General features: G+C 39.3%; 1 protein-coding gene across 1 annotated transcript in view; it reads right to left on the bottom strand.

Moving 5' to 3' along the window:
- UBAC2 (UBA domain containing 2) overlaps nucleotides 1-20,905 on the bottom strand; it is a 105,387-nt gene that overhangs the window by 28,491 nt on the left and 55,991 nt on the right. Inside the window, exons 5-6 of the mRNA XM_069879085.1 lie at nucleotides 12,525-12,648; nucleotides 10,662-10,709 (exon numbers count right to left, since the gene is read on the bottom strand). Of these exons, the coding sequence (XP_069735186.1) occupies nucleotides 10,662-10,709; nucleotides 12,525-12,648 (172 nt within the window). The remainder of the gene's footprint in view (nucleotides 1-10,661; nucleotides 10,710-12,524; nucleotides 12,649-20,905) is intronic.

Below are 20,905 nucleotides of genomic sequence, written 5' to 3'. Positions count from 1 at the left end.
TTGGATCATGGGAGCCTCATTTTGCTCCTCTAGCTCCTGGGTTTGTACACAGAGGGAACAACTTTCTTTACAATTAAAGACTGAGGCAAAGAAGGCATTAAGTACCTCAGCCTTTTCCTCATCCCCTGTCACTGTTGTTCCTTCTGCATCCAATAGGGACTGTATGGTCTCCCTAGTCCTTCTTCTATTATTTATATATTTGTAGAAAGATTTTTTGTTATCTTTCACAGACTTTGCCAATCTGATTTCTAGTTGAGCCTTAGCCCTTCTGATATTTTCCCTACACAATCTCACTTCCCTCCTGTAGTTCACCCAAGAGGCCTGTCCCTTCTTCCAGAGCCCATAAATGTTTCTCCTCTTCTTGATATCACTCAAGATCTCTCTGTTCAACCAAGCTGGTTTTTCCCCTGCCGGCTTTTTTTCCGGAACACGGGGATGGCTTTTTCCTGAGCTGCTAGGATTTCCTTTTTTGAAGAGCTCCCAGCCCTCATGGGCTCCCTTGCCCTTAAGTACTGTCTCTCATGAGACTTTGCCAACCAGCCTTCTGAAGAGTTCAAAGTCTGCCCTCTGGAAATCTAATGCTACTGTCCTGCTAACCACCCTCTTCGCTTCACCTAGAACAAAAAACCCTATCATCTCATGATCACTTTGTCCTAGGCATCCTCCTACCGCCACATCCCCCACAAGGCTTTCTCTGTTCACAAACAGCAGGTCCAGGAGGGCACCCTCCCTGGTTGGTTCATTCACCAGCTGTGCAAGGAAGTTGTCTTCCACACACTCCAGGAACCTCCTAGACTGCTTCCTTTCTGCTCTATTGTACTCCCAGCAGATATCAGGCAGATTGAAGTCTCCCACAAGAATGAGAGGCATTGATCTAGAGATTAACCCCAGCTGTTTATAGAAGAGCTCATCAGCTGCTTCTCCTTGGCTGGGTGGTCTGTAACAGACTCCCATCACAAAATCTAACTTCTGGTGGGCTCCTCTGATTTTAACCCACAGGCACTCAATCTCCTCATCACCACAATCCATCTCAACGGTGTCCAAGTCCTCCCTTACAAAGAGGGCTACCCCACCTCCTCTCCTACCCTTCCTATCCCGCCTGAAGAGTTTGTACCCCACCATAGTTGTACTCCAGTTATATGAGTCATCCCACCACGTTTCTGTGATGGCAACAACATCATAGGCTCCTTGCCCTACGACAGCTTCCAGCTCTTCCTTCTTATTCCCCATGCTGCGTGAATTGGTGTAAATGCACTTCAGCTGAGCTGCCGAGCCTTCAGCCCTCTTAGAGGGAACAGAGTTCGTTCCCAATTGCCTGCTAACTGGAGTAGCTAGTGCCAGAGTGCCCGTATCTCCCTTAGCACCCCCAGGTGCATCAGGTTAAGGGGGTAGTTTCCTCAAACATGAGCATCCAGAGTAGTTCAGGCTCCAAAAAGTCACCATGGAAAGTTGTTGCAGTTAAATTCACATCACTAGAACTGAGAATTTTTTGCTGGCAACAGAAAATGCATCTTACTTGTTCTCTGCTAGTCAAATCATCATATTCTACAACCTCATCCACTATATTGCATGAGGCACGATGCTAAGGAGGGGAAATCAATTACACCAGAAACTGTCTGGAACACTGCAGAAAAAAGTGTGCTTACATTTTTACAGATTCTTAACATCATGGCTTACTACTGGTCCTTCACGTGAAGCTTTCTAACCTCTTCCAGCCCTTGTAGAAAGCCCAACTTCCCCTCCCCTTGCCTCATGTCCCCCAAAGTTGTACATTTTTCAGAAAAAGGAAGTAGCTATAGTTTCCCTTTCATATCAGGTGAATCAAGGATGGAAGTTCTCCAGTATTTTACACGACAAAAACACATACGTTCCACTACTGAGATATTTAAAAATCACTGTACTTGGTTAAACTTAAAAAAGGAAATCAAATGGAAAAAAGCAGTAGGCAGATTGGTGTAGGAAATCTGTTGAAAGTTATTTTGCCTAATGGTGAGAACTTGACAGCAAATATTCAATTATTTTGTTCTGAGTAATTCAAATATATTCATCATATGTATTCGAGACTTTGCTATTTTCAAATATCGACAAACTGAAAGTAAAGAGCAGTATTGTGAGAGGAAGTGGTATTTTTATGCCTTTTTAACCTGTTTTGTCCTTAGTATGTTCTGAATTCTATACAACTAGGATCAAAACATGGTACTAAAGTTTGTGTTGAGATTCTGCATTTACCTTGATTAGAGAAACACATTTATCAAACCAAGACAGATCGTGTGAAAACCACCCAACAAATAAAAACACTACACTTGTATTTCCAACTTGAAGTTATAACCTGCAATGTAACTGTAACATGTCAGGTTATTTTGTTTGGGTTTTCTTTGTGGAAATGGTTACTAGGAGTATAAACAGACTTGTGCAATAGTCAGATTGGTAGAAAAAGATTATAATAACAATAAACCAATTCTCTTCAATGTCCCTCTCAGCTGACTGACAGGCTTAACACATTCTCCAAATACTATGATTTTTTTTCCCTTTGGAGTCCATCAATGCTATCTTCATAGGTCACAATCACCAGATCTCTATCATTCTTCATGTATATGCAAGCATGACTGTATTGCTATTTCATCACGGTACATCTATTCTTGACTTATACTTGTGACCTAAGGATAGGTTCCCTTGGGTCTCTGCTAGAGTTCTGCAGGTGATCATCATCATATTGTTAACCAAACCTCTTTACATAAAAGATCACGATTGCATTTATCTGCACCAATGTATACATCTGTAATTTAAAAGCCTACATGACAGCTAGTTTTTTAAAGTTGGTTTCACACCCAGCAGAGAGAAATGGATGCTGTTAGGATATGACTCATCCTATGGCTGATGCCTCCAAAGTACACACCCCATTGAATTACTCTTGTGGATTCCCTCGCCAAACAACAGCAAAACTGCAGTCATGGTGGTGCACACATAAAGCCTAGAAAAGCTTTACAGAAGCAATCTACGTCTCAGTGAAACAAGAGGCACAGTTGACCAAGTAGGCCAGATTTTAGGCACACAAACTCTTCCTCAGATCTGAAAGAGAAACTGAAAATTTCAAAGTGAAATACAAACTAAAATCCACTTTTTCTATAGGATCTCAGAAGCCATGGATATAAAAGACAAAGTATCTTATGACACATTACCTTCTCCCTTCCTTTCCCACTACTTTCTCTTTCTTCTGGAATTGGAAATAGCTGCATTTCCCTCCTCCCCAAACAACTGCAACCTCATTCCCACACTAACAACCCTGTATCTGCCAGATGAATCAACTATTTTTCTTTTCAGATGCTTTAACTGATGCAGGAGTAAGTGTTGTCAGCTTACTCAGCTGGCATGCATTGACATGTAGCCATCTAGACACGAGCAAGGTATCTAACCTTCACCACAGAGACAAAGTCAAAACAGTCAGCAGGAATGCAGAGACACTCGTGCCCTATAAAGCCACGTAGAGTCACTTAATTGATTATTGACCACTGCAGACAGGTTTGGGTGGGATTCAACATATTGGTTAGCTTACATATGAGTATCTGCAGGTGTCCTAGAGTTAGGAGACAGACAAACACAATGCTTCTTTTTCATTCCCAAATCTGTTATTCTATTGCTTTTCCATTTCTTATTTCAGGCTATCACTTCACAACCTATGTACTAACATCACCCAGAGAGGTCGTAGAGCCTCCATCCTTGGAGATACTCAACAGGCAGCTGGACATGGTCCTAAGCAACCAGCAGCCCTGCTTGAACAGGGGGCTGGACACGATGTCAACCTCAGTAACTTTGGGATTCTATGAACAGTTTTACTACTTGGTCTTTGGTAGGCAGTGCTATCAGCGAAGAGGAATCACCTCACCTACACAAAAAATATATACGTTTTCATTTAGGAAAATACTATACACGCAGGATTTTTAATAAGTGAATAGTCTTACTGCTATTAGCAATACTACTGATACCTATATTGTAAAACCAATGTCAAATATCCAAAAACCACAACTCAAGTTCCAAAAAGTTACTAGCTATAATGTCTTAAAATCGTAAGTGGGTTTTTGGTGGTTTGTTGTTTTGTTTTGTTTTGTCTTTTAAAAAAAATTTCTTTTATGATTTCTAAGCCTTTGGCATATTCTTTTGGATTTTGAAGTGGTAGTTTGCACAAGGACTAAAGGCTTATTTTACTGCTATGAAAACTGAAATTCCCCAAAACTCCTCACTCCTTGAGCTAGGACTTCAAGAAACACCAACAAGGCAAAGAAGTAAAATGAAAACAAATCAAAACTGTTTGGTAGCCTTTCTGCATCTTTACAAACTTTCTCGAAAAAGAGTTTGGGTTACCCATATGATCAAAGAAGCAGTGCTTTAATTTGAACATCGGGTCTTGAAATTGTATCCTGGCCAATAATTCACCTCTTTTATACAATAAAACATTTTTCTGCAGATTTTAGAACATAATCCACAGTAACATGCAATATGATCTGGCTGTAGAACAAAGACCTCTACAGCACTTCGTTACATGGGTGAGTGCATACGTAGGACCTTTTCTGACAGGCAAAACAGGACGCATACAGGCGTCCTAGTGTGGTGTTCAAGCCCGAGCTAGAAAGCCCAGCCTGTGAAGTAGGCACAGCAAGCACAGCTCTATACAGAGCAGCCCAGTATATCTCCAGAGCAACGCCCATGGGGTGTTTAATGGGAGTTCTTGATGATGTGGTAAACGACACTTGGGTATACAGCTGAAAATGATCATGGAATAGTTTGGTTTGAGTTGGAAGGGTCCTTAAAGATCATCCAGTTCCAACCCCATTGCCACTAGATCAGGCTGCCCAAGACCCCATCCAACCTGGCCTTGAACACCTCCAGGGATGGGGCAGCCACAGCTTCCCTGGGCAACCTGTGCCAGAGCCTCACCACCATCACTGTGAAGAAATTCCTCCTTATGCCTAGTCTAAATCTGCCCCTCTCCAGTTTATACACATTCTCCCCAGTCCTATCACTACAGAATTTATAAACAGTCCCTCCCCAGCTTTCTTGCAGCCCCTTCAGGTACTGAAAGGTCATTATAAGGTCTCCTTGGAGCCTTCTCCACACTGAACAACCCCAACTCTCTCAGCCTGTCTTCGTATGGAAGGTGCTCCAGCCCACTGATCCTCCTTGTAGCCCTCCTCTGGACCCGTTCCAACAACTTCAAATCCTTCTTATGTTGAGGATTCCAGAACTGGACACAATACTCCAGATGAGGTCTCACAAGAGGCATACACTCAGCCTTAGCTGAACAGCCACTGGCAGTTCCAACTCCAACTAGGCACACTGAATACAAACACAAATGCTCAAATACCAGTTGCAATTAAAGACAAGCCACCAGCAGGAAACCTTTAAATAATCTGTTCTTAGATTTAGTAACATTTCCTTGGATATTTACTCTCAAAATCTCAAAATTATGTTTCTATCTGTTGAAAATGACAAATATACCTTCCCTTGTGATCATCCAAAGTTTCCACAAAACTCAAGACTTAAACAAAAAAAAAAAAATCAATCAGAAGGATACTTATAAAACTATTTAAAGTTTAAAATGTACTGTTAGGAATATCTCCCTTTTGTGTCAACTTTTCAAGTCAGAAATTCATTATGAAGTAGTCTGTTACCAGGCATTTGGGTGAAAACAAGATCCATATGAAAAAAAGATCCATATGAAAAATAGCCATGACAGCTTTTATGTTATTGTGAGTGCACTAGATTTTACTGTATACAGTAACAATACTCAAACCAGTAGCACATCATTTAATTATTTCTTATATTGTTTTACCTAAATTTCATACTTCCAGTAAGCTTTGCTTTCACTGTAACTTTTCATAATTCCAAATTTAAAAGAATGAATTAAAAGTATGATTTTGGTTATCGCTGATAAATTAACTTTTATCTACCCTGAACTCCAATTCCAACATTGCTTGGCTATAAATCAACAGCATAAAAACTAGTAATGTGTACCTTTCACACATTTTTTAAATTATCCAAACTCACTCCTATCAGACTGACTCTCTTCTGGGTCACCAAAGCACCACCACAAGATATTTAATAAGATGTCAGTAGACTTACCTAATTAACCATTTTAAATTACACAACTATAAAGAATTCAAGGAATATCATACTTTGACACTGACTAAAGATCTGAATAAGAACAAGCATGGATGACTGGAAGATGCCGAGACTAACCAGAGGATGAAAAAGAATGCACAGCAGGACAGGAATGTCGAGGTAACTGCATACTACATATCAGGCTCTGATCAAAGATTCTCTTTAAGAAGGTCAACATATATTTAATACTAATTTTAAGCATGCAGAATGGATGATACTTTAAGCATGAATACTGCACTGTGGGGTAATACAAATGCTTCTGCATTCCCATCAAAACAGTTTTTTAAACAACAAAAAGAAGTCAGGAAAGACTGTTCAAAAATGCTTAAGAAAGATGCGGAAGACGAAGTTCAATGATCTGATATTAACTACATAATGTTATTTTTAAGACAAACTAAAAAAAATCAAAGTCTGGTTTAAATATTTTTCTCCCCAGCCCAATAACATCTTATTCTATAAATGCTGACCCTAAAGGACAGGAATTCAGTATAGAAAACCACTTTAGCTGAATGAATAACAAACAAAAAGGATGAATGAAGTTCTTAATAAACAGAACTAAAACCAAAGTACATTTGGGAGCATTTAACAGCAGTTATGTGTTGTCTATGTAAAACCAGGTTAGCAACTTCAAAATTATGAATAAGAACTAAAGCACTCAAAAAGCAGAACCCCGAAATTAAAACCAAGCACTTGACACTGTCTGAACTTTCTGTCTTAACCTTAAATCTTTGAAGTGCATGCTCTAAATTACAGATTCTCTGCAGGTTTCCAACATCTAAAGCATAACAATCACAACTTTCCACACAACCTGAGAAGAGCACATCACAGTGTCACACAGAAACAAGCCAGAAGGCTGTTGAATTTGTCTTAGTGAAATCTGCAAAGTAAACAGGATTTTTGAAAATTCAGCAGTTGTAAGGCTAAGGCAATTTCAGCTTCCTAAGGTCAGAACTGAACGCTGCACAAATTCAAGGCAGCCCACAGAAGACTTGGGGTATTCCCAATTTTTGAACTTTATGCAATGTGGGTCACCTTGCAGACAAATAAAGAATTAAAACTAGGTAAGAAGAAAAAGACTACAACAGTAAAATCACAGGAAGTGGCTGAAAGATATCTTTCCCTCTGAAATATAGCCTTGGCCACACGGTTAGCAGACAACCTGGCAAGTGATCTGAACGATTGTGTTATTATACTAATGAGTGGAGAAAACTGTATGTCCCAGCAGGCACATCTCAGCTGCCAGTACCAACCTGAGCTTACTCCTTGAAGCAGGTTTGCTTGCAGCTATGGTTGAGTGAGCCTTGACGTGCCCCTCGAATTTCAGTCCTGCCACAGTGTAGTGTTGAGAAATGCAAACTGGGAATATGGAGATTTTAAAGGCGGGGGGGTTAGGGGGAAGGGAGAAAAGGTGGGTTGATCTGTATTTGTCCAATGAAACATTCATGTGGATACCATATTCTAAGGTGTTTTGACTGTTTTAAAGAAAAAAATCGTAGGGAAACTGTTTCTGGCTTTCACTAAACTAAGTGATATGTGTTATACGGAAGCACTTCAGTAAACAACTATTGAAAGAATATCTGGCTTAAAGTCAAATGCAAATATGTCATGTGACTTTCATGATACATCTGGACCTCTAATATGAAGGTTCCTAATGTTATAACATAAAACCCCTTCTATTGTAAGAAACAAATATGGACTGTGTGTACCAAGTATGGTATATTCCTGACAAAGCAAGTCACAAGAAAGTAAATTACTCTTATAAATTATAAGAACAACGTTACAGATTACTGATTACATCATATTTGTGAACTTTAGTTTAGAGTCTACTTATTAAAGTCTCCCTTTTTTGTAAACAGGCACCATGTATTTAACCAGTGTGGTTTATGCAACATACCTGCAACTGAAATTACCAGGTCCACACTGACATACCAAAAGACTGGTAATTGAAACGTTCTCCAGTTTCAACTGGAGAGCTAAGAAGCCGCCATTAAGAGTCTTCAAAATTAGAGATCTAAGAAGGTATATCTTAGGGCAAAGACAGCACAGTAGATCTTTTGTATTCCAGTAATAAAACACGCATTGTAATCTCCGTAGCTGAGAACAACCCAGTGTCAAATTAAAATCTGGCTAAAATTCTCTCCCACTGGGCACATTACACCAATGTCTACCTGCATATATATATTCATAAATAGACACAGACACATTACTGTAAAGATAGCATCAATCAAACCCGCTGAAAACGAGAACTCAAGGTGCTACAATTCCCAGTTGCTCTATACCCTGCCTGGAACGCACAGGGAAGCCTAACAGCATTAGCAGGGATGCACACAGAATGAATCTCCAGTGCCACTTCTTTTATCTGGAACGTCAGATGCCTTTTAGTCAAAGAGTGCTCATTACATGTTAAGAATTTAAACCTACCCCAGAAATGTGGTGAAGAGAAAGCAGAAACTGAAAACATCCAGAAATCATTCCAGCACCATCCATTTTAACAGTCCATTAGCAGAGGTGTAACAAAAGCCGAATTGCAGAACAGCATCACATACTGTCACATGAGTGTCTAAGTGATCTATAGAGCTAAAAATACAGACAGAGAAGCATCTAACGGGCAGTGAGTGAACTAGTGACTAAATATCACACCTAGTTGACTTGGTGTTAATGCATTTACTCAGCCTTTTTACAAAAATACATGAAAAATTGATTCTAGAAAGATATGTTAGAAAATGTGAAGTTTTATCAAAAGATGCTAAATTATAACTTCTAGAAGAGGAGGAAAAAAGATTTCTTACTGACAGAAGTGTGACAGATGTGCTGTGCAAAAAAAATGGCTGAGATTCCTAACATGAACTTCTTTCCAAATTGCAGGACTTATTACAAGACACTAGAGTGCAGCTCTCTGCTTGCTGCAGAAAAAACTGAGACTGAAAACACATCGTCATGGATGATGACTTAATTCATGCTGATGGAAGCAATATGAAAACTTCAGATGATTTTTTTAAGCTTTCCTGTGACAGAGAAAGCTCAGTTTATTCCTATACACTTATACCAATGTAAAACATACTGTCAGCCTGCAATCAAAAAAAGGTTATTTATGAGAAAGAACCCTAAGAATGTTGTGCTATAAAACTGAATAAAATTGTACATAGAAAGATAATTAAAATAAGAACTGTATAATACATTATGAAATAATATATTGAGCTGTTCTTTATAAGTCTTCTATATATATGTGTGTGTAAAAATAAGTGCATGTGTGTATACCCACACACATTCACATACACTCATAACCAAATATATACACAGTTCCTGTCACCAGGAAAGAGGGAGTTAAAATGCCTTTCCTCTCCTTTCCTTTCCTTCCCTCTCTAGTGAACACCTGTTCAAAAGGAAGGGCTATTAAAAGAGCCAGAAGAGTAACAGGAAGGGTAGAGCATTTGGAGGAAGTCACAGATCCTCAGGCGGGCGCTGAGGCTTGGGCTGATCTCCTGGAGAGAGAAATTCTGGTTTGTTGTTTGCACTGTTTTCATTGATATTTACAGTCAGACCAAACTGCTGAGAAGAATTCACTATTTACTGCTCCATCTCTCCTGGAAGTTACCTTGCCAGGACACAGAATATTTTGGAACAGTCAATGCAAACAGTAAGATACCAAACTCCTGAGTTATAGCAGCAACACATGAAGTGTCCACAGGCATTGCACTCTGAGCTCACTGCAAATTCTAATTAGTAGGTTCTAAATAGCAAGGCCACAATTCTTCTTATGATTGCATCAACTCAATAATGAGCTTCTTTGGAAGAAGTGGCACTTTCACTGTTTGAAAAGCAGACGGCATTTTGGGCCAGGAAATCAGAGTCTGAGCTCCCAGTTTCTAAGTCTGCAAAATTTTTAAAGAAACTTAATCAGTACCTAACAATCTGGAAGATTTAGCACAATCTGTTTCAGCACTAAGTGCTGTAGTACTGAGAACAGAGTCAGAAAGGAAAAAGACAGACCACATCGGCTTTATCTGACTAGTGTGAAGAAAGTGATTTTGCACCCTTAATGTCATTATCATAGTGAGAAACGGCTGTGTTACAGTTGTCATAGGAGAGCAACAGAACACAAAAAGTCCTCACAGCAAAGTTATTAAAAGCTGTTTTATGGAATAAAACCTTGAGGCTTGCTAAATACTGGGAGAAAAAAAAATAGGGTAAATATTTCTACCATTTCCACTGATGGAAATGAGGGTCTAAAGCTATATGCATGGCAGTAAAATTAGGTTTTGAAGGATGGCAGAGAGCAATGGATGCTTGCAAATACTAACCAGGACTTTTGTTGTCTGTCTGTTTATCACCAGGCAGCCAGTGCTTTACATCTTTGGAAGTTAAAGCTGAAAATCTACTTACAGTTACAAATAAAAACATTACTCAGTAATTTCTGTTCTTACTGAGTCCAAATATACTGCACTGACTGTACACGTAACAGAGTGCTTTAAGCAACACACAATTTTTAAACCAGTAACACTTACCAATCCACTTAAGGCTAAAATCCAGATGTAGGAACCAGAGGTTAAGAGCTAGAAGACAAAAGCAGTGATTTAAAAGTTTAATTTTACATAGCTGTTGCTGTCTGAGCTACTACATTGCAATATTATATAGGCTATGTACTTATCATGACAATGAGAGAAGCCAGACATTTATTTCAGTGAAAATTCAGCGTAACATCAAAAAAATACGTATTCCAGGAGTAGTAGAAGTGGAAAAAACACAAGGATTAAACAATTGTTCTCCTTTTACAAAACAATACATCTTATTTTCATATAGCATATGAAGTGTAACAGGATGTCAGTTATAGGCTGCACAGAAAAACAAGTCTGAAAGACAGACTGAAGCAAAGGAAATGACTCAGCAGCAACAGGAGAAGAGTTCCAAGCAGGGCAGGCAGTGCAAGTGAAGCTCTCAGACGTGCAGTCATGGAGACACTAAGCGTAAGCACCAGAATTAAAGAAATAAAATTCTCACTTAGTTGCCTATTTGTCAACACGAAACTACAGAAACACATAGGAGTGAATTTTAAAGAAGATCTTGATAAGCCATCGGGGCAGCCCATCATTTCTAGTAAAGTGTGTGATTAATCACCTGGAGAAGGTTATTACCAGCTAGAAAAATGGGCTGCAATTTAGATCGATACTGGTTACTAAAACAGTTCTGCCCGATGCTGAATGAATCATGAGAACACCTTCCCTCTAGACTTATGACTACGGAAACAATGACTTGAGATAAGGGCAGAGTTTACAAATGAAGAGAAGGCAAATGATCTTCCCTCAGCCTCTGTGACGGCACCAACCATTCTGTACCCGGCAGGGAAAGAGGCAGCAAAGATACAGTGATTAGTAGCAGCAGTGATCTGTATTGGAGGTGGTGTGTGTATGAAAGCAAAAGGCAAACAACACGATGGAAAAGAGCTCAGACAATATCAGGGCTTTCCCAAAGACCAGAGCAATAGTGGCAGCGATAATTTCCAAAGAGATGAAATACAATTTCTGTAAGATCAAGAAAATAAGGAGCTGAAACACAAAATGAAGAAATCCAAAGGCTGAACAGAGATATGGATGAACAAAATGTTCGTGTGGAGCACCAGTCAATATTCTGAAACTGATCATTCATTCTAAAATACTCTCTACTACACTTCACATAATCATGGTGCTTTTTCTTCCTAGTGCTAAAGTTATTTTTGAGTCTCTGGAATATATAAAAATGAGTAAGTTTGCACATCTCCTGTTTCATAATTCAGGTTGTGACATGAATGTCCACTCATTTCTAGGCTGATGGGGTTTTTTGCTGTTGTTTTTTTGAACAACTACTGCTTTCCTGTGCCATGTACCTATATTTTTCCACTCATATACATCATACTACATACTACAGTATTTTAAATTCTCTGGCACATGCTGATGCTTGATATAAAAAATCGTAATTATTTATATAAAAGTGTAATTCAGCCAAAAACCTTGATTGCTTACCAACAGTCTTACCACAGAAAAATACTGTATTCTATAGCTTTGTTCAAACTCTAACAGACAAGGGGAAAATAAACAAAACAAGAATACAAGCAAATTTAAAATTTGGTAAATAAAGGTGAAGGATCCACAGGCCTTAGCATTAGGTTCTGTTTTCATCTAGTTCATTTCACTGAACAACAACAAAAAAGTAAAGAATTTGTCCATTATATTTTCCTATGTAAGTTTATCAAAACTGTAGTTGATGAGACAGTCACTAGCTAAGCATATGTGGAACCATACGTGTGAAAGCATCAAAATTCATAGATGAACATACAGAAAAATTTACTACATTAGTAACTCATTAAAAGATGAACAAGCAAGTACATACCATACCTGCAAACCCAGTATATAGACCAGTGTCTTGTTTGTGATAGAAAAGTGGCCTAATACTTGTGCCACCTGAACTCTTGGAATGGAGGAATAAAATGGTACAAACAGAGCAAACACAGGACCCAAGCTGCAAAAAGAAAAAATAGAGATGATTACTAAGAACAACAGAAGCAACAGTAACATAAAACAATCAAAAGTAATCAATTCTAAGTACCTAACAATCAAAATGTAAGACCACCTTGCAAACAAAGGTCTTTTTTCGGAAGCAATGATTAGACAATGTGTAGTGTTCAGGATAATAGATTCAGTAGCAAATAATGAACCACTGACTTTTGGCAAGTATCCTTATGAAGAAGAAACAGGTGACAAAAAGTATCTTATTTCTAAATGTTTAGGACCAGAGACAGCAGAGAAGGCAGATAATAGCAGACTGTTTCTATAAAATATAGCACACAACAAGAACTGCAGTAGTCTCCCACATCAGAACAAAACTCCTTTGATCCAAGCAAAGAAATGGTAAGAATTACACATATCCCCCAAAAGATCATAGAAACAACTTCACTTCTGAAGATAAGCTTCATATTCACCCAGGTTTAAGGTTAGAGGACTGCAGTATCTAAGATGAGAATATTGACAGTTTGATTAAACTTCATTTGCCAGTGACTTCCATGGCCCTATAAACAACTAACTTTCCTTACGGTCCACAACCACAGCACAAGATGTTTATTACGTTTCTAAACCCTCATTGGAAACAGTTTTGTAGAATTTAAAACTCAAGCACCTTTTACACTGACTGGATACCCAGACCAAACTTGTGAACATAACTGGTAAATTTCATATATCAGGTACAATACCTGTGTCCCTTACGATAAAATATCCAGAAAACTAAACCATATATTAAAAACAACAGGAGAGGCCACAGAAGAACCAGGGCCATGGATACAGGAAATCCTACAAGAAAAATACTTCCTAGGATGGAGAAGGGCGAGGGGAAAGGTCACTTCAGGTAGACAGGTCCTGCTCTGCAGGTGGAGCTGCAGTGGTGGTGACCTCCAGGTGGTGAGTTGCAGGCAGCAGGTAGGGAGAGGCTATCAGCAAAGCACACAGCTCCATCAGCTGAATCCTTGCCTGTGGTTCCAAGCTGCCTTGTGTCTGGCAGGTGTGGGATGCTGCACAAGCTAATTTTTCACTGCTTAGCAGCTTATCACAACTTTCAAGAGCTGCAGTTTCCACAGGCCTTTACATGAAAGGGATCTTATTCTACTCAGTGGGAATTCTGCAAATAGCACAAACCAGGACCCAAATAACTTGACATGTTCACTCAAAAACACATTTCCCTTCCAGATGACCTACTGAGAGGAGTAATACTATGTGAAATGACAGTCTGAATATTAAAACTTACATTTCCTGAATAACTGCCAAATACAACACCCACAGCTATGAAAAAAAACACCCTTCAAATATTATTTTTACTCATTTGATGGGTTGCGGCTTAAGGGCATTTTGTTATCATCATATTTGTTTTACTTTAAGTTCAGCTTGCTGAAAAGCTTCCTCTCTGAGGACTTAAATACAGTTTAATTATAGAAACACTTCTAGTACCATCTGTTTAACACAGAGTCAAATGCACTTTGAAGAAGCTAACTCAGGAGCTACCGAAAAATGTTGTATTTTACACATAATTCTTCTAAAAAAACAAAAATCACATGCATAAAAATGCACAAAACATTCTAAAAATAAATTAAAACTATTTGAGTTGTAGGAATTACAGAATCATGGAATCATTAGGGTTGTAAAAGACCATTAAGATCATTCAGTCCAACTGTCAGCACAACACCATGGTGCCTAGTAAACCACGTCTCAAAGTGACATGTCCACATGTTCTTTGAACACTTCCAGCAATGAAGAATCCATCACTTACCCGTGCCGCCTGTTCCAATGCTTCACCACTCTTTCAGTAAAAAATTTTTTTCTAATATCCAGTCTAAACCTCCCCCAGGGCAACTTCAGACCATTTCCTCTCATCCTGTCACTTTTTACTTGGGAGAAGAGACCAACATCCACCTCACCACAACCTCCTTCCAGGCACTTGTAGAAAGCAATAAGGTCTCCCCTCAGCCTCCTTTCCTCCAGACCAAACAATCCCAGTTCCCTCAGCCGCTCCTCGTAAGACTTGTGGTCCAGACCCTACAGGAGCCGACAGGCACAGCTATAAGAGTGCCACACACAAAAATAATTCTTCATCAGAAGCAGTTCCAATGTAGACAACATTCAGTTTAGTAAATCAGGGCTTAAAAGGGAAGAGAAAAGAAAAACAAAGGAAAGGGAACTTTTCCCTTGCTAGAAAAGTAATTTTAAATGATTTCTCTCTACTTTCACAAAATGACCTGAGGGAGTACCAAAACCATGGCATGCTTTTCAGGTTTTATTCCTCCTGTGATAAATAGCGACTCAGACAGAGATTTCACATGCAAGAGGGTGCTCAATCATAAGACGGGAAAGTACAAGAAGGAATTTCCCATAACTGCAAGTGCATTTAAAAAAAGAGATTAGAGAATGTTGAAAGGTTCCTTAAATGTTAAAATTCACCACTAATGTCAACAGAAACCACAGAAAGCATCATCCCAGTCCAGGGTAGTGATCCATCTAATTCAAAGTCCAGTGTCTGACACTGCTCAGTACCTGATAACCTGGAGGAGTGAGAGGAAACCTGGTGATGAACCCTTTCTCCTAAAACAGTAAGACTGTAGGCATCACAGATGTACGCCTCCAAAGACATCAGGTTTTTTTTTTCAGACAGAGTTCATATGTTGTATAAATAGCTGTAACACAAGTATCCATTCAGCTATCATTTTTTTTCAAAAAGTCAAACCTAATGCCCTCTAAAATATTTTGCAAAACTCACCTGTACAGGACTCCACTGTGTGAAAATTTATTCTGATTGATTTTAAACTTTTGCCCTCAGCTTCCATTATTTAATTCTGTACTTTTACTTCAAAAATGTCAATTAATCTTTCCTGTTGCCTTCAGAATGTTCAATGCATTATTCATGCCTTGTTTTAGAACACCTAAATGGAGATCCCTCTCATTTACTGAAGGTCTTTCAGAGAAGTTATCTATGAAACAATACTAGAATACATAGTAAGAGACAACAAAAGGATGTCTAAGGAAAATGTGGACCCACTGCCTGGTGGAAGAAGGGACGTAGTGACTAAGGACACAGAAAAAGCTGAGGTACCCAATGCCTTTTTCACCTCTATTTTCACTGATTAGTTTTGCACTCAAATCTCCCAAGTCCTTGAGTTTCCCGTGGGACTCGAGCAACACCTGCTGTAAAGGAAGCTCTTGGGCCCAACTGGCCATACAGGAGTCAACAAGACCAGACAGGATGCACCTCAGAGCACTGAGGGAGACGGCCAACGTTACTACCACTGAAACATCGTGGTGATCAGGACAGTTTCCTGATGACTGGAAAAATGCAAATGTCACACCCATCTTGAACGAGGGTGGCTACAAGAGGACTCGGGTAGCTACAAGCCTCACCACTGTCCCTGGGAAAGTTATAGACCTAATCTCCAAGAAGGCATTTCCAGGTATACAAAGGACTAGGCAATTGCTAATAGCCCACATGGATTTACCAAGGCTAACTCTGGTACTGAGGACAAGAAACGGAAAGGTGGCAAATATTCTGTGCTCTGACTTTAGGATGGCCTTTGACTCAGTCTCCTTTTGTATCCCATAATAAAAACTGGGGAGACATGGACTGGATAAGCAGGCTTGAGGGAAACTGGCTGTACTGCTGACTCAAAGGGTTCTGACCCGCAGTATGAAGTCCAAGCGACTGCCAGTTACCAGCAGCTTCCCTCAGGGATCCACACTGCGGCCAACACTATTTATTGTCTTTATTAACAACCTGGATGATAGGACACAGTGCACTCTCAGCAAGTTACTGAATGACATCAAATTGGAGGGAGCAATCAATACTTTGGATAGCAGGGTCACATTCAGGTACTCCTTGACAGGCTGGAGAAACAGGCTGACAGGAACCTCAGAGTTCAACAAAAGCAACTGAGGAGTCTTCCACTCTAGGCTGGAATAAACCTGTGCAACAGTATAGACTGCCTAGAAAACAGATTTGCAGACAAGGAGGTGGAGGATCATTTGAATGATAGTCAGCAGTTCACCCTCGCAGGGAAGACCAGTCACTAACAGGGCTGCATCATGAAGAGCAGGCCAAGTCACCAGGCCAAGAGAAGTGACTGTGAGCTCGAACCTGAATCGTTGTGGCTCCTTGATTCAAGAAAGGCATTACTACACTGGAGCAAGGGCAGCTAGGGGTAATGATAGTCCAGTATTGTACTATGTAGCATGGAGCTAGAATCTACATCCTCAGAGATACAGACTGGACACACAGCCCTAAGTAATCTGTTCTTGTTGGACAAGCTTTGAACCCACGGTTGAGCTAGACAACAGCCAGAGGTCCTGTCAAACCTAAGATACTCTGTTATTTTGGGAATAATCAAATACTTGTTCCTGAAGCTCATAATGACTGAAGGGATTTCTGCTCCTGTATTTTACTAGACAGGTACAAACATCCATCCATGTAGAGTAAATAAAAGGACTGATTCTTAACTCTTTAAATTATGTTAATTGTTTGATAACATATGGTCAGATTAAACATTTACAAGTGGAAAAATACTCTTATTGGAGGACTACTTCAATCCTCTCTTCTCCTTCACTTGCCTCTTTTCCTCCTATTTTTGCTTTCCCTTTCATCCCTTTTCATCTCCTTTCCTCTACTTTCTCTTCTTTTCCAGAGACCTTTGTCCTGGTCCTTTGTTCATTTTACTATAAGAGCATGGGAAACAGTCTTTCAAGTGCCACGATTTTCTACTAGAAACTTGAGATGTCTCTATGCAAAGAAGGGCCATAGACAGAAATATGTGCTGACTTTAAACTGAGATTAGGCCCACTTCATGCTTCGGAAGTTAATTTCAGTTGTGTTGGTTAGAAAAATAAAATTGTCAAACAAAACAGAAAACTCTTAAGACCTGAAAGATTAAATTTTAGAGCTTAAACGCTCTATATGGACACCATGTCCATCCCAAAGGTGTACTGTAATAGGCTTTACAACAATTATATAGTCATTTTGAAGAACATGTTAAATGTCAGCAATTGCAGTGAAAAAGAAACACAGCAGAGCAGATGGGAACATTCTGTATCGTATGCAGTGATAAGATTTGTTTTGAACAGAGAAAAAAAAAACAACTTGAAGAAACAATAACCTTGCAAAAAACAAACCAGAGATGTAAAAACTACTAGCAGAGAAGAAAGAATCTGGTACAAGTACTTCTCATAAGAGAAACATGCTACTTAAAGTTTAAAGGAGTGACCATTAAATGCACATTGAAATAAAACATTCTAACATTAGTAAATATACACAAATAATATTGAAAAAGTGGTTCTAAAATGTATCAACTAACGGGTAGAAAGCTAATGTTACTTCTGCAGAAATATCTGCTGTTGCCAATGGATGTTCTGTGGGATTAAATTTGCAGAAATAACCTATTATTTTATTCAGAATGACTCACTACACTTACAGACTGCGGTGCTATGTTTTTCTTCATTTAAGTTCTTCATAAAAACACTAACCTGACAAATTCACAACCACATATTTTTGGAGGACTAAAAATATCCATTATAAAAGCAGCTGCAGATAATACAGAGCATGTAAACAGTGTGTGTGTAATTCAAGTTGCTGAGTTACTCCAGTGCTCTGCGTTCCTACAGGCTGTCCAGACACTGCCATATGACACTTAAGGTGCCAGCCTTTATTCTGAAAATGTTAAACATTTCTCAATAACATTCCTTTAAACTAGGAAACTCCCTGGAGCATGGCTACCCTTGATAGTTGGGATGGAGCCCAGGACTCAAAGTAATCATCCACTGCACCCAAACCTTTCGCTACATGAGCAGGACACCTAAGTGCTGGAGGCCTCTGAATACCAGCAAAAGCATTAGGTTTTATTACCCAATATTTATGTATCCAATTGCCAATATTTCACAAGGAAGAACATGGAGGAAAAAAAAAAGAACATGACAAAACGTATGGTAGAATCGTAGAATGGTTTGGGTTTAAAGGGACCTTAAAGACCATTCAGTTCCAACCCCCCTGCCATCAGCAGGGACGCTTTCCACTAGACCAGGTTGATCAAAGTCTCGTCCAAAATGACCTTGAACACCTCCAGGGATGGGGCATCCATGACTCCTCTGGGCAACCTGTGCCAGTGCCTCACCACCCTCACAGAACTTGTGCATCTTGTGGGGAAAGATCCCTGGATATCTCAGAAAAATCACTACTACTTCGGGTTCATTAAAATATGAGATCAACCAACCAGCTGAACACTTCACAATCCACTCATGAAGACAGAAGACAGACATGTACCACTCCCAAGAAATGCTTTAGTTTTCAATGCGAAGACTATCTGACAATTATTCTGTTTATCTGCTCAGCTCCACTGTAAACCAGTTTCAAGTTCCTTTCCCTCGCCACTGGTGAGCTAAACCAGACTGTTCCTCTTGTGCTGGCTAGAACCTTTCTGCTGATATTAGTTTAAATTTCTACATCATTAGCAAAATGCTAACATATGCAATCATTATTCTTTTGCTTTTTCTGAAAAGATCAGTTAATCCTACCTCTCCTAAAGCTTTGTGCAAAGTTGACTTACAGTACCTGACCCCTTCTATTCTCCCAGCCTGGTGGCAGAATACACAACAAAAATTCTTCAGTTAAGCATTCACTAAGTTAAGCAATTGCTGCAGACCATCAAGGAATTACTCATCTTATAACACTATGAAGATATTTTAAAAGGCCCCTGTCCTTCCTTTAATATATGATTAGCATGCTACCATTCCTGTGAAAGCCAAAGTATAGAGATACAGATGAAACTGTGGGACTGGTATAGGAATGGCTGACCAAACTGAGTAGAGTATCACAGGGTCAACTACTTGTCCTTAACTGATAAGTTATTAATGACAACCAGGAGTTACAGAGTTAAGTTACCTGTGCTTACCTACTGACAGTCGCTGCCCAGCATCAGATGTCTGCAGCAAGGGATTGATAGTGACAGCTTACCGGGTGGTTTTGCTTCAATGGCTCACGATATTAACTAAATCGGAGCAGGAGTTCAGAAAGAGAGAGGAGCTTGCACCTTTCTAAAAGGCAGGGGCTCCCAATGAATCCCATACTCAGCTAAATCTGACACAGACACTGGAGCTAGGCTGAAGACATATAGAGGCATAAGGAAATGCTGAAGGGATGTAGATGATGGAGTATTTTGTCGAGGAGGTAGAATTCAACAGCTGTATTGAAATTTTTAGTGTCTTGAGTTCATCTAAGTTTGGGTGCTTAATTTCTTCTTCGTCTGGATTAATTTATCACACTTTATTTGACCTCTGCAGATTTACTATGACTCAATGGTTAGTCATCATTTACTGTTCCTCTAAATCAAGTCACTTGAGCAATCATGATTCTCCACAAAAAAGACAGGATTCAGCTACAGGTTAGTTCTAGATACCTGACCTGTCCTCCCAGAAAACAAAAGGAGTTGGGGAAGGAGAGGCAGTTTTGCAGTTAAGAAACAGGCTGGCTGGATTCATTTTCTGGTTGATCCATAAACACCGCATGCAATTCAAAAGTAATTTCTTACTTTGGGTAGTAGCTCTCTAAACATAAAAATTGTAAAGCCAAGTTCAGCACCATCAGTAAACTGCTCAAAAAGAGTAGAGACTATGTAAGTAAACAGAAAATAACTCAGCCCAGGCATTATAACGTACTGGTCAATATATTAACTGCACTGCTTTCACGTCACCATCTCCAAAAGTACCATATTAGTACATTAATTTACATGTTGCCCTCCTCGCACGTCAAAAGCGGAACAGTAAGCTTCTGCACACAAATGGTAAAACCAAACATACATCACACTTTTTGATACGTGACATTTCTTGGTTTTAACATTGAAATCCTGGGACAGTCAAACAGATATTGGAGGAACAGCTGCTGTATAAGAATGGCAAACAAATAGCTAGAAGGATAAATAGTGAGTGAAGGAATGGAACCCACACTATTCAGCTCAAGCAATTAATATCACATCATGCTAGGCTGGAGTGGTGGCAGATACATCAGTGTGACTCAATGGGTACATAATGTATCTTAATCAAAGGAAGGCAATATTTTATCAGATTGGTGCAGGAAACACATATTCGCATTATTTTATAATCTAAAAACTATTTCGAAATAAACATTTCCTTCAATATGTAGCTGTGGTACATATGTCAGCCCTTGAGCAAAAACTGCTACAGGACTGTGTATCTCAAAATTTCCT

This window comes from Phaenicophaeus curvirostris, chromosome 1 (genome assembly GCF_032191515.1).
Source record: "Phaenicophaeus curvirostris isolate KB17595 chromosome 1, BPBGC_Pcur_1.0, whole genome shotgun sequence".
In the NCBI taxonomy this organism is placed as follows: domain Eukaryota; kingdom Metazoa; phylum Chordata; class Aves; order Cuculiformes; family Cuculidae; genus Phaenicophaeus; species Phaenicophaeus curvirostris.
Note: the sequence above shows the minus strand (reverse complement) of the source record. Positions and strands in the feature narration are given on the sequence as shown.